The 15,700-nt window shown below is 33.5% G+C and overlaps 1 protein-coding gene across 1 annotated transcript; it reads right to left on the reverse strand.

The window, feature by feature from the left end:
- Positions 1-356: 356 nt before the first annotated feature.
- On the reverse strand, positions 357-12,010 carry LOC108473698 (signal peptide peptidase-like 3). The gene is made up of 15 exons (XM_053025722.1): positions 11,617-12,010; positions 10,377-10,535; positions 9,624-9,735; positions 9,397-9,513; positions 6,965-7,119; positions 6,070-6,246; positions 5,580-5,614; positions 5,324-5,480; positions 4,695-4,748; positions 4,529-4,621; positions 3,302-3,444; positions 2,423-2,493; positions 985-1,068; positions 756-864; positions 357-672 (listed from the first exon to the last, which is right to left on the reverse strand). The coding sequence occupies exons 1-14, from the start codon at positions 11,767-11,769 to the stop codon at positions 761-763; spliced, it is 1,614 nt and encodes a 537-aa protein (XP_052881682.1). The 5' UTR covers positions 11,770-12,010; the 3' UTR covers positions 357-672; positions 756-760.
- Positions 12,011-15,700: the final 3,690 nt, after the last annotated feature.

Below are 15,700 nucleotides of genomic sequence, written 5' to 3' on the forward strand. Positions count from 1 at the left end.
CAAAAATATGAAAAAAAGTTATGTTCAACAAAACATAACACGAAAACATTGACTAAAGTTGATCAGATATACAAGTGTTACGTTTTGTTCTTAGACATTTTTACATGTCCATACTGGTAAACATAACCCATACCAGATAAGCCGGTTTCATAAATTTATGCCAACCCAGTCCCCACCGAATTCACATCTTAGTATTAGTTTTATTTTTATTTAAATTTAATTATAAAAATTTTTAAAATTACTTTGAATAGTAAACCAGACTTTTCATCCAAATCAACCTCTAATTGTAGATTATTAAAAAGAAAAAATCTTACATTACCCTTGGAAATATAATATTATTACGGTGCATCTATATATTAACTGAAGAAAAAGAACAGAAAATAACTTCAATTGTAGCTCTCTTTGTTCTTACAACTTTGTACAACATGCCATCAGTAAAATGAGATTTTTCTAAAATAAAATACGGAAATAGTTCACAAATTAGCTTAAGTTCAAAGTTGAGTATATAGATATATATACCTGCTCACAAATTTTGCACAAAATGAAAATTGACAATCCGTGCATAATATTGCAGAATATTACATTTGCTGCAATTTGGGGGTAAGAATCGAACCTTGATCGCGCGATAAATTTCATTGGCAATTCGCCCTCCGAAAACTCCAAATATATTTCCTTGCAAGGATCATGCCAGATCTATCATTTTATACACTAATTAGCTTATAATGATCAGCAATCCGATTTTTATGAAAAATTACCTGCTTCAAGCCTCTCCGGTGAGATTTGTCGTGGCAGATGACGACTCAGGGCTGTAATTCCAAAGCTCTTTCAGCTCTCCTCTCACCAAACCTAATATAACCGTAACACCTGCAAAACCAGAGAAGAAAGCATGAGCAATGGAGAAAGGGGAAAATGACTCAAATTGAGAAAGCATATGAAATCCTTTTACTGTCCGGACCGTCCAGGTGGAATCAAAAGCTTTGTTACCTAGTGTACAAGGAACAAGATAGAGGAGTGCCGGTTGACCCTGTCCATTCATTAGATATAACCCTAGGTATGTAAACAAGAGGCCTGCAATATGTGGAAATTGAAACAATTAAATATCTTTCACTACAGCTTCATAATAGTTATTTCACTGCTTTCCAACTTGGCTTTTAGTGGAGTCTCAACCAAACTAATACGAGAAAAAAACCTCAGATCATCATTCATTTTTACAAATCAAATATCAAGGTTTTGGTACTTACATGCAATCAAACATATTATGCTCAAAAACCTAGACAGCATGTAAAACAATTCAATATTCAATTTGTTTCTCAAGATGAAGAACGGTATTTTAAAATCTAGAACCGAAAGGCAATATTACAAGTGTGTGTGTGTGGGGGGGGGGGGGGGGGTTAACGATGATAGACTCATTTCCCTTCAAGAGGAAATTTCAACAGCAAAGATCTTACTTATTCCTGTAATATCAACCTCAAAGAATAAAGCAGGTGATTCCATAGGAGATTCAAGTCCGGGTCTCAGTTCAGTGCCAATTTGAAACAGACAAAGGTAAAACAGATTATTTGAGATCAAAGAACTTAAATCTCAGGTAAAACATCTTCAAAATCATTCCTGAGTTAAATAAACATTTGTAGGGGAGTTAGACTAGGAACAAAAATTGCAAAGATAGAAACATCAATCAACTGAAGTCACATAGTAAGCCTGATGAAAACAGTTATATTTCATAGACAATACGTTATCCTCACTAGGTGGGTAAATATAGCTTTGTTTGATAGAGAGGAAAGGAAAATTGGAAAGATGAAAAATTGAAAGGATAGAAAGATAGAAAAAAGGAAAATATAATTTTTCTTTGCATAGGTGTGTTTGGTAGGAAGGATGGAAAATATAATTTTCTTTCCATCCATTACTTGGTAGAGTTGAAAAATAAAGGGAAAAAAAACATTTGAAATTTTGAACTAACATACACCTATCTCTCATTTTCTCTCCTCTCAGCATTTTAATTTGGAAGGATCGATTTTTATACATTAGGATAGAAAATGATCATCCCTCCTATTTTCTTTCCTCACTTATCTTTTCTATTATGCACACTCCAAATTTATTTTCTTTCCACTTTTCAACTCCCTCCCATATCTCCACTTTTTCATCCAACCAAACACACCCCAAGTCTTATGACACAGTTAGGAAAAGAATATAACTATATATACTATGTCAATCCAACTGTTCCTTTTGCTTGAAGTTCCCATATCCAATAATATTTGGACATGGGTGTTGGGATATGGCCCTCCAAAGACCCTCCGAACACATCGAAAACCTTGGAAAAGATTTAACATACTTGTATCTAACTCTCACATCCATGTTAGAGTAACATAGTACGCATATATAAATAGCGTATGTATTAACAAAATTATGATGCATGAACACTCACCAAATCCATAGCCAATTATCAACCACAGAAAGTATCCATTGGCAAGATGCTTCTTGCATGCTTTATCGTATCTGAGACAACCAAACAGGGAAAATAATCATAAACCCATAAACAATGAAAAGATTAAAACCCTTAGGGTGCATTTGGGTGAGGAATTTGTAAGAGGGATTCCATTTGTATCAAGGTTTTCAGAATTCTAAGAATGAATTTACTTGTTTGGGTAAATATATCAAGGAATTTCAAATTTTGTAATTAATTTCAAGAGGAAATTATAGCTCAAATTCTTTCATCAAATTCCACCTGAATAGGTGGTTTTTCGAAATTCTAATAATTTTGTTTGATTTAATACACATTGTTCCATTATAAGATAAAAAGCTTAAACTTCAAAATTATTGCTTTTATTAATTATAATACGTACTTTTTAAAGTTTATTTTATTAAAACTATTTATAAATTTTATTAATATAATGATATCCATATTAAATTTTTATATTATTTATTTTAATATAATTATTCTTCTTTTATAATTATTTTTAATTTGTAAAATTCCAATAACCTAATTTTCTTTTTAAAAATCGATTTTTATCCAAACAAGCAATTACAAATCCTAGCATTTTGAATTGATAAATTCCAAAATGCTAGCATTTTAAAAATCTCAAAGATTTTAAAATTCTTCATCCAAACACACTCTTAATAAACAATGGCTTAAGTCAAAGGACCAGTATGCAATATTAACATTAAAACTCAAAATTGACACTAAAAACAGTTCAAATGCTGACTGAAACAGCTTGACAACACCTTGTTCAGTGACCGCTATCAAACCACTTATTTGCATCTTGGTATCAGTGATGAAAGCTAACAAAATAAAGGAAAAGAGTACCTAAAAGCAAATGCAACGAGCAAACCAGGAAAGAGAATGTCACCGAATCCAATCATATCATAACCACCCCATGGATCAAAAGCTCTCGGAACTCTCAAAAGCATGGGAATTGATTCTCCACCACTATTGTCACCTCGAGCAACCTATTAACAGGAGCAAAATGTCAGAGATCAAAAGCTCATCCTTGAACAGTCACCTTGTTTTTAGTTTGACCAGATGTAGGGCCACCTGGGTTTATGGGTGCTTGCCATATGCCAAAACCACTTCTATTGAAGTGGAATTGCAGGTAAGAAGTAAGATTTTACAGTAAGTATAAACTAGTGTGGTGTGTAGTATATATACATATATGTGTGTGAATATTTATGCAAGCATATAAATACACGGCTGGATTGACCAACTAACCAAATCAGTTTACATAAGAAGTAACTCCTCAAAAACATTGGCATCTAAAATGCTACTGATTCCTTTATGCGGTATCAAAGCCTCTTTGAACTAGTGGTTTAGAGTTTAAAATAATAAACAAATTCAATACAAGCACGTGACGGACCAGATTGACTTACATTTTATTGGACTTATTCACAAGGATGTTTGAGTTTAAAAACTTATTCTCAGCCCTAAACCAAATAACATAGGCTAGCTAGTTATTTGACAGGAAAGATTGAGACAAATCTATGATTGACAACATGATTTCTGATGAGAGATGTTCTCCATTACACAAAACAGAAAGAAACCAGAGAACATAATCACCAAAAAAGGAAGAGGTTATTACCAGGTTAAAAGAAAAATACAATAAAATCAATTTTGTAACTCCAATAAGGCGCCCTAAAAAGTAATCTTAAGAGTAAGAACCGTGCATATTTTGTAATCTAGAAATCATTTCTTTTAAGTCAACGTAAGAAGCATGAGAAAAATCATAGATTCAACCAAACCAAGGAATCATCCTTCGTTCCATCAGAATATATTTGATTGTGTAATTATTATTTATGTCCATAAGAATTACTGCACTGGCTAATCACAAGGAAATCAAGGGACCATGCTTTTCCATATAAACAAATTTTTACGAAAGATGGTATTGAATTGAGTAATGAGAAAGGTGCTGCTGCTCCATTAGATGCAAAGATTCAATACTTTCAATGGAGTCAAAGCAAAAGATTAGTCAATTACTTTACAACAATTAACACAAAGCATATTAATTTCAGTTCAACAACCAAAAGGGTAAAGGCTTACTACAATCATCACACTCTGATGGAATATAAGTGGCGATAGGAAGACCCAGAAGATGTCATAAACAAATGCACAACAGAGAAGCACTGTAGCAACCTGGTTCATGAAGAACTATTAGGCCATGGAGTAAAATATATTTTATAAATACATGATAAAGAAACCATTCTACCTTGATATTAGGTAGTCGAGCCAACTGTAAGACTGTTATCATCAAACAGATCCCCTTTCAAACAAAATATATATCAAGGTCATCAACAAATGCAAAGAAAAAGGCATCACAACAATGTTGGAAAAGTTAATACTAACCTCAAGCTACTCAAAACAACAGAGAAATAAGTAGGTGAAAAATGGATATCATTGGAATTCAAATATGAGATACTAGATAACATTTCCTTTAAACCAGATTTTGTCTACCTACCTAAGTCAGTAATTTAAAGTCCACTGCATTCCAGTACCGTTTAGATCTGATTCTAAACATCCTTCTAACTCTGATTTTATGACCTGATTCTCAATCCTATTCCAAACCTTGTAATACATTTCTAATTTCCAATACTCTTAACATCATTCACCATAAAATTTAAATCTCAAAACCCTACTTGTTTCCCTGCAATAGAATCAGTTAATTGCCAAGTTGATAAAGCCATCTTTCTTGTCCTGAAATTGGCATCCACATATTCAACATATTATTAAGCAAAGATATTACACTAGAGAGAGTGCTAAATATTTGTATCTTAGAAAGTATGATCAATTCCCAAAACATCCATTACTGGAATGCAAAGTGGCGATGTGGAGAATTACAAGAATATCTTGGCCCACCCATGAATATGATTCTCGCCGATTGACAGCCCAGACAACAGCAAAAATCAAACAGCACAATGCAACCACAAATGAGACAATTGAAACCTCCCCAAAGAGGGGCAAATTCAGTGTCTTCTGCGGACAATTTCTGCATTTTCTGCTAGCACACTTAAATCAGAAACAAGAACAAAAAGATAATCTTGTAAAACAGCTACGTGACAGGTTTATAGCAAAGACAAGCAAATTTCGAGCATACCTCACTATAGGCGTCATAATGCAAGTATGCATTCCCTGGAAAAAGAAAAACCCTCAACAGATATACAAAAGATTTCCATAAGGGAATACATCACTACGACAAAAAAGAAAGTTTAAAAATGACAAAAGAAAAAGGGGGGGGGGAATAGCTTCTTCAACACTCTGTACATCACAGAAACTGGTGTTTCAACATAACATATTCAGAAGTACAGCAGTGAACAGCAACCCAGTTACACATTTCTAATCATTACTTGCATACTTTTAATATCCATTGTAATATATTAGGAGGTGCTAATATTTTCTATATCACATTTCCATTTTGCAAACCACCGGCTATAAAAATGTTAAGAAAAAATGGAACACAGATAATAACATTAAATGTGTAGGCTGTTTTTGACATGCTCTGTCTAACCATTGGCAGATTTGAGCATACATCCAAATATACATAATAAATAACGCATAAAATTCAAACACAAAAGTAACTGTGTTACCTGAACACCACCAATGCAGAAGAGTACAATCAGCAACCAAACAAACCAAGCAGACATGAAAAAGTAGAGTAGCACCAGAAAAGTGGATGCCGTTATAACAAAAACCACAGCACCCTTTACACTAATATCAAGGATTTCCTTGTCATCATCATCGCCTGTTCCAGCATTAGGAGATTCCTAGTCAACAGCAGCAGAAAAAACATCACTTAAATTTCCTTTCAAGAATAAGATGCTATAATGACGGAATTAGAAAGAAAAGCAAGAATACAGATACACTATGAAAAGGGAGAGATATAAATGGAAATTGGTATGATTTCTTCGCATGACAAATCAAAGCAGTATAAAATAGTTGTCTGCTGATGATGCAGGAACAATCCCATATGCATTTTCCTAATTCCTTGCAAAGGACACTAACTCACTTAGATGCAATGTGCCAACATAAGAATTTTATTGAAAAATGAAGCAAACACCACACTACCCATCAAACTGGACTTTTAGATATATGACAAACAATATGGACGCTAATCATCTACCAGCTGATAAGATAATAGAAAAATATCTAGAAAGAAAAACAAAAAACTTAATTGTATACTGCCAACCAACCAGACCCACCATAAACTTTGAAAAGAAAGTAACAAAAATAACCATGTGAACAATACAAACTGATTAGAAGCACCAATCATCAAATGTCTTGAAAATTCAATTGCCATGAATGTCATTTATATGAAAATACTAATAGGTACTCAAAATTTTAGGAAAACCTAGACAATATGCTTTTCATCAGAACCAATTACTCCCAATATTATAGGTATCAACAAATATATATAAGACACGCATAAACAAAGACCTCAGCTATAATCTTCATAACAATTAACAGAGATAGATTATGGTAAACCTTAGATAATTCATTATAGCGTTCGTCAGAATTCTCAGAAGTGCCAAACTCTTGCCAAAGTGAAGCAGTAACAATCGTGCCAACAGCCATTGCCCACAAAAATATCACCGAGAAATCCACAATCGGACGAGTTGGTGCATATAATAAAAATTCCACTGCATTGGAAAACTAAAATGATTTAGTTTATATGAATCATTATATGAGAACAAACTTAAAAGATCAGAAAGAATGTATGCATCCAAGAGGTACATGTATATACACCAAAAGTAAAAGTAACATCCATTTACCAATGTGTTTCAATGTACCATTTCGGATTTTCATCAGTATGTTTAAAATAACTTTTGTTCACATATAACTTATTTTCAAGTTCTCTAATAAAATCAATGATGTCAAGGCGAGCACCTAGGCGCTAAGGCATAGCGCAAATGGCCATTACTGCCTCAGTCACCTCAAGGCGAGGCGACTTCAATCAGGTGAGCAGCTGGTGCAATTTCGGCGCCTTTGTAGCAAAGCCAGGCGCAAAAAAGCACACTTCACTAAAGAGCCGCTCCATTCTCCTGTTTCTATATATTATTGTGGCTTTTAAAAGAAAACTATAATAAAATATAATAAATGACTTTTTTAATTAATTATTGACCTAATTTTATTATATAAAAACCTAGTTAACTCCTAAAAGTTAAAACTTTTCAAGAGAAGATAAAGAAAATTTAGTGCTAGTTTCTGATGATGATATCTAATTTCGTACTAATGGTGCTTTATTTTACAATACATTAAGTAAATTATTAAACTAAAACAATTGAACAATGTTTTGAATTTATAAATTGAACTATATTAAAATTTAACTTTCTTTTACTAATTAATTAATACTTATTAATTATATGTATTAGTTACATATGTTTTTTTATATATTTTACATATCTATTTATATTTATTTATATGCTTGCACCTTGGTTTACTCAGGCGAGCGTCTTTTTTGCTCCTCAAGCTCTATAAAGGTCCTAGCGCCTTGAGTGCGCTTGGTGGCCTTGACAACATTGAACATAATATATATTACATACATACGTAACTATGCCCCCATCATACACATCTATATGTTTATTTGTTTGAATTTTCAAAATTATAAATGTTTAATATCCAAATTTTTAAATAAAAATATTAGAAAATATAGTAATTATTGTAAATCAGATGCAATAGCTTAATTTAAAGAACATGTCTTTGAATGAAATTATTAAAAAGAAGTCTTTATTAGTTGATTAAAAAATCAACCAAGTGAAAAATGATTTTTAGAAAAACCAAAATCTTGCATCAATTGACTTGAACAAGCTGATAAGATTGGTACAGAATAGCACACAAACCAAAATGGTAAAATGCTAATATTGTACTGAATCTGATTTCTTCAAAACTTGTGCTTACAGCCGATAAAATTGGAAATCGAATGACACTAATGATCAAGGTTATAATAGCAACCAAGGTTGAACTCAGCCATTATAGCAGGAGAAGCTTCAGTCTTAAGTAATTACACTTAAGTTGGGATTAGAGAGAAAACTGAAAAAGATAAAAAAAAAAAAAATACAGACATGAAAATAATGAACATTGTTTGGGACAGATGGTGGAAACTGAAGCAGATTGAACAGCCACTGCAGCTGCTATTACAGGCATAATATTCTTTCTTTTCTTAAGTTTCTCTGGCGTACTTCTCAGTCAGCATAAAATTTCAACCCTTCAAAGCTTCTACTGGAAAATGTAACACTCTCAACTCAGACCCAAATTCTCTATATTATTAAGCATTCTAATCTTAGATATCCAATGATGTTATTGTGTGCTTGAAATTTTGCACACATGAAAAATAAAATTTTAGTGCCAGTATAGTAAAGATCACCCTGAGGTTTGCATTCAAGAAAAGCAGATAGCCATGAGTTCTTATATTAAAAATATAGACAAGGGAAATGACATTAAAGGTTTTGTTTAGTACCATAACAATTATTCTTATCTTCTTTAAAGCTTAAGGTTTAGTTACACTGATCCATAATCATACAGGAATGTACAAACACAGAAAACCTGCACATTGCAGAAGACATATTTATAACATCAAAACGACAAACCTTATATTAATGGCATTAAGTAATCTTTTCATTTAGACTTGAACCGCTAACAAAAAGGTGATGAAGTGTTTCCTGAATCCAATTTCTTATAGCTAAGTCAAACAATAGTTTAGACACATTTGTACGCTGAATTGACTAAGCTTTAACCAAAAGCTAGTTTATTTAGCAATTTTAAATCAGATCTAGAGGCTTAAGTGCATTCTGTCCAACATCATCATACCATTTTCAGAACAAGATATCCTGGTTTCTAACAATCTAGAAATAGCTCATTTGCATCTGAAAAACAAAAAGAAAAAGAAAGAAAGACATTATATGAGATCAAGTGTTTACCATGTTTCTCTTCCATGGATTTGTTAATTGCATCTCCAGCTGATTTCGGAATCATCACAACAGGTATTGAAATATTTAAAGATGTATCATTCTCAGAACAAACCATCTTGTAAAGTTCTGGATATATTAACAATAACCAATCATCAAATTGAACTTCAAAATGAAGTTTAAAATACCAATAGCATATACCAGCAAAAAAGAAAAATATATATATATATATATATAACCTTCATTGTCATTTATCACCAGCAAGGCTGAAGCACCTCCTGACTGTGCAACTTTTGCCTTAGTTACAAAGTCACAATCACCACGTATGGACAAGGCTACAGAACCAGTTAGCTGTAATCATAAAATCCCAACAATGATGAGTCAGATTATAGTGCTTATGAAACCATAAATTTTATTCAAAACTTCTATAAAGTATCATCCCCAAACTTCATTGGCTTACATGGTCCTCCCAGAGCTAAGAGAAGTTTAAGAGAAATAGAATTTAGTACACCCCTAGGTGGTTTCTCCCCCCCCCCCTCTGATAAAAGAAGTTACATGAGTACTTATTTTAGTAGTTCAGTCATACATACACCACATACCCACTATATGGATGAAAGAAAAAGTTAGACGTAGAAACAGTTTTCAAAGAGAAGAAATCACTTATTGGAAGCTTTTTAAAGAAAAAGTGGATAGTTTTTCTAGGAAGAAAAGTGTAGTTTTCTAAAAATACATCTCTCGATAGAATAACTGAAGACAAAATTTCTGTATTTTATTTTTTATATTCTGGTTTAGTTGGTTTCATGGTACTTTCATTTATTAAACTGGTGTCACTTAACTCATAACACCAAATTCAATAAAATGTAAATAGCATAGATGGCTTACAAATTTCACCATATTTAACTTAAGCGAATGTACTCCAACTAAAAAAAAACAATTCCTGGCATTGAAAGTTCACCAACAAATTTGTGAGTAATGATAAATTGAGACAGAACCTTTGAAGAAGAATTAGAACAGCCATTTAGGGGATTTGAGAAAACAGCAGGCAATTTAGAACTTTTGTTGGCTTCCTCGGGCAATGATGCTCCAAAGCTTGCAGTTATACCAGACAAATCTTCACCTTCAACACCATCAACCCAGATCTTCACCTTGACCTAGAAGATTTTAACTTAGTTGTTAAGAAATTAGGATAAACATATACTAGTACCCTTTATCACTCTATTACTCTAAGATATGAAACTCGGACTAGCCTACCATATCAAAATCTCACATGCTACTTCTCTGTTATTGATATTTCCCAATATAAAGTTTGAACACCAACCAATAAAATAATTGGTCTATTTCATGGTATTGTGGAACTCTGTAAAATAACTGTAAAAGCCTTCAGATAATAAGCAAAATCACAAAAGTAATTTTGTATCACCGACATAACAGGTGTACAACATTATTTTATTCGAAAGAACTTTTGGTTTTGCATATATTCTTCAAAAAACCCACAAAAATTTGATGTATCCCCAGAACTCAAGTTTTCAAGGTCGATCATTCAGTACTTTGTACTGTAGTAAAATTGTCCTATAACAGCTTATTATGCAGCAGCATAATGTTCCAGTTAAAACTCTCTTCTTTACATTTTTGCACCCTTCGGCACTTGCTGGTTTCAAAAAATTAGTAACCAGATTCATTCCTTCTTCTAAATTACTAAATGATTTTCAAAACCCTTCCGCTTTTTTTAAATCCTAAACATTTTCCTATAGAAATGCAAATTATAAAGAACCCAATTTTTGGACTCCTAGCTTGTAACAATCCAGATCAAGCAGATCATTCGAATTCCTTTTCCAGGATCTTGTTTGTAATTATTTGCCCATGGAACTCACAAGCCGCATGCTAGTTGGCTGCAACTGTGGTTCCCAGTATAAATTCCATTGTCAGAGAAAATCCCTACAGAAATCAAACCTCAAACTAACCAGAGCAACAATTCTTTCCGTTGTTTTCTCAAATTGAAGGAAGAAAAGACAATTTGCTCTTTTTCCTATTCCTATTTCTCTCTCAATCTCTTTCTCTCAAACCCTAAAGAATAACTAATGGAGCTAATAGAATTTGAAACTATTCCAAATCATTTTGGATTTAGATCCAAAATTAACCAATTAAAATAGAAAAAAAAAAACTTTTTTATCAAATACAAATGTCATAAATACTAATGACATAAGAAAAAAACATGAAATGAAATGAAATTACCAATTTGAAAGGGTTGTTGCAAGCAGGTAACTCAGGGCCTTCGTCCTGGGAAGCACCGTCGGCGGTGGCAACAACAGCAAAAGACAAAGTCACGAGCAACAATAAAGGAAAAGACACCACAAAACGGCGGCGGATCCCCGGAGGAAACGACATGGTTGGTGTCTCAGTCTTAGATGAAGCGAAAGAGGAAAAGAAAAAATTAAATTCAACTAAAAGTCTTTTCCGTTTTCGCTCCTCTTTCTTGAAGGGAAGTTTTCCTCTCTTCTTTTTTAGGGTAATCTTGAAGGAAAGTTAAATGAACGAGGACCCGAGCCGTAAATTATATAATTCTTTATTATTTTCTCTTCTTTGTTGGCTAAACTATAAAAATAATTATTTATGTTTAGTTAAATTGACTTTTTGGTCATCAATATTTAAATTGTTACCATTTCACATAAACTTTATTGATTTGTAAATGTGAGGAGTGTGATGGTGACGAGAATGCCAAATCTTTAAATTTTTTAAAAACATTTACATTTTTCTTTTTCTCTTCCGCAAGTTTATTTTCTCTCTTTTCATTTTTTATTCTCTCTTTTTTTTTCTAACAAACCCTAGCCATTGTCATTATTCAACCACCACGTTTTGTTGTTCTTCGGTCTTTCTTCAGCTAAAGAAATACATCAAAAAGTTTCTCCTTCCTAATCTTGGACCTCTCATTTGTTTTCTAAGATCCAAAACCAAAATCCTTAAAAGAAACAAAAAAACTTTTGAGCTTCCCTCAAACGGATCTTCGTTCTTCGTTGTTAATTGACCGCCGTTTGTTGATATATTACTCTATTCATCAATGCCTCACTCCTCATGCTCAGGTTAAGCTTTCGTCTCTCCGTTCAAGTTTTTGTTTGGGGCTTCTTCAACACCGATTTTTTTTACTACTTGATTTGTTTTCATTGGTTGTTGGCTTTAGGATTGTGTGGGTGCTGAGTAGTTTTTAGAGTGTGTCCTCTTCAGATGGGTTAAATTGTATATTTATATGATATGGTTATTATTCATGGATGTGATATAGTAGGCAGATTCCCATGCATGTCGACACTTACCCTAGTCTAGGGTTACACGTGTTTGCATGATGTAGGTTCACATTTATGATGGTGCGAACTCACATATGCGGTCTCATCATAGAAGCCTGCAAACACCTTACATGCGAACCTAAAATGTGCCTCATAGAGTATGGGTCAAGACCCAATTGAGTACTCGGGTAGGTAATAGTGAGTATCATAACAATTTGTCCCCCGCTTGGTTCAAAGAAAAGTTATAAAGTGACTCTTCTTAGAACCTGATTTTACAATATGAAAGGTTACATGAGGAGAAGCTTATTACATAGACCTTGTGTTTTAACTTGTAATTTACATTTCGCTACGTGTTAAGCAGTGGTATAGCTATACACAACTGATTGTGCCCTTATTCTCAGATACATGAATCGTTAAAGTACAAAACCCTTTTAACAAAAGGTTGCCTGAGCCTTAAAAATTAAATTGTTCGAATTCAAGATTTCAAAGAATAAGAGAATTCAAGATTTCAGAGAATAAGCTGTTGTTGAGAAGAACAACTTCAAAGGTAATTTTCTTAATATCTCCATCGTTCTTGTGATTTTTTCTAGGTTTATTAGAACATAATGGTTAGGACAAGAGGAAGCGGTCATGTTATTCAAGGCATCTTTTCACAAAGCCGTGAAGTGACTACTCAGTGGAGGTAAAAGTTTATGTTTGAACCACCAAAGAGGAGGAAATGAGTCGCATTTTGGTTGCTTGAGGAATTCAACTACCCAACTTCACTTACGACTTCTCAATCACCAAAAGATTAAGCCGATTAAAAGACACTGCCGACAAGAGTTTCGTACTTCCATTACATGTGATAGAGGCATGTTTCCATTTACCACTCCACCCCTTCTACCATATTCTTGATGAATACAAGATAGCTCCGGGAAAGTTATATGGCTTTTCGTGGTGGGTCATAATGGCATATTTCATTGAATGTAGTTGGCAGGAGGAAGTGCCATTGATGTCGTTTTCAAGAATTTGTACCAACTAAAAGCATGCAATTAAGGAGGTTTGGTGGGTTTGTTTTATTTCTCTCTTCGTGAAGATGTAGAATCAATCATCGCAAATTGGTCTTCAAACCTTCGCCTAAACCACTGTAAGTACATACAGGTTAAGTACAAGCTTAAATGTGGTTTTGATTTTCCAACTAATTGATACCTAGTAAGAGTATGTACCTGAAAAAATGAGAGATTATGTCTGAAGTTGGGTGGGGTCAGTATTATAAACTTCACAAGGGTTGCGTACTAGATTTGGAGGAAGTGCTAATTGTTAGGAATGTGTTTCAACATTACCTCTTAAATCTAAGTCCTAATGGATGGTGGCCTATTGAGGATGGTAATGGTGTGGACAGCATAAGGGTATTTCCTACATAGTTCGTATGGCCACATAGAGTCACTGATGATTTGGGGCTTATACTCTTAGGGAAGAAAGAGGAACCCAAAAAATTATTTTTATAGCTTTTGTAAATTAAAGCCTCGTTCGTGGTTCTTTAAACTTGTAGGGGAGTTAAAGAGTGATGCGAACCTCATTATGATAACTGGTACTAATAATAGACTTCTTGGTGATGCAAGCACAGTTCACGTTGTTGAAGAGAACTTAGAGGAATCAACAAGTTTGTCTAGGGAAATTGACGAATATATAGATGTTCAATCATTCATGCAAAATATTCGAGGCGGTCCCTTTGGTACTTCTGCTGCAGAAGCAAGAGTAAGAAGAAGAGGAAAACTGCTATTGGGATTGCCAATATTCTGAGTAGCGAAGACGAGGGTAGCCCTATAAGGGAGCTTTGCCGAAAGAAAGGAAAAGGTCGTGTTGTAACATCTGGCGATGTGGCCCCTATTGCTATAGTCCCTGCTGCAATTCCTTCTCCCTCTAACTCTAGAATGACCCGAAAGTTAATGGTGTCAGAAAGTGTGATTTTGTAACCCCATTTTTGTAAATCAGGTTCATAAATGTTTTTGTTAAATATTTATGGAGTGATGTTTGGGGTGAATTGAATTTTGGTTAGGTAATTTCATTGAATTGGTGCTTAATTAGGGTACAGGGACAAAATCATAAAAGTGTCAAAAGTTAACTTATTAGTAAATCACTATATATAACTTAGTTAAGCAAATCTTGAGGCAATTAAACCATTATTAGAACATAGTGGATGGCAACATGGATTTATATGGTTAAAATGTTATAATTTTTATTAAAATAATAAAAACAAAATAAAATAAAAACATATGTAACAAAATGTGATAATTGGATGGAAGAGAAGGTTGTCTTCTTCCTTTCATCAAACTGAAACCAAAGTGAAGAAAAGAGAAAAACATTCAGCTAAGGATTTCAAGGTTTCCAAGCTTCAATTGCTAACGTCGACCTAGATCCGTTGTTAAAGAAAGGAAAAGATAAGTTGTCGACGAATAGCTCAGAGTTCACGGTTTGTGTTTCTACAATCTGAACTATCTCAATTGTTGCATTCACGTTACTTCACATGGTAAGTTATCAAGGTGAGTTAGTTGAGAAAAAATGTTTTGAATTGATGAATTGGGTTGAATGAAATTGATTGATTGAGTGGTTGTGATAAAGGACTTAATTGGATAGTTATGAAAATAATGTATAATGATTTATATGTTGTGATATGGAGATGAGTAATGTTGATAAGTGTATGATAATGGATTGATGAAATTGAGATTTGAAATTGAGAAATTTGTAACACCCCTAACCCGTATCTGTCATCGGAATAGGGTTACGGAGCATTACTAGAGTTTACAATTCAAACAAACAAAAATTTCAAACATTTCATAGCATATCCATAAACATATTAAAGCCAAGTCAAATCATAAAAATTGTAACACCCCAAACCCGACCCAGACGTTATTGCTAGATCTGACGTGTCATATGAACTTATGACTTAGTATGCATTCGTTGGTTTAAGTTGTAACACCCCGTACCCGAGTCCGTTACCGGAATCGGACACAAGGTGCACACAGACTTAACTATTTTCACAGTCCATTTAGGAATTTCCA

The sequence above is a fragment of the Gossypium arboreum genome, chromosome 3 (assembly GCF_025698485.1).
Source record: "Gossypium arboreum isolate Shixiya-1 chromosome 3, ASM2569848v2, whole genome shotgun sequence".
NCBI lineage: Eukaryota > Viridiplantae > Streptophyta > Magnoliopsida > Malvales > Malvaceae > Gossypium > Gossypium arboreum.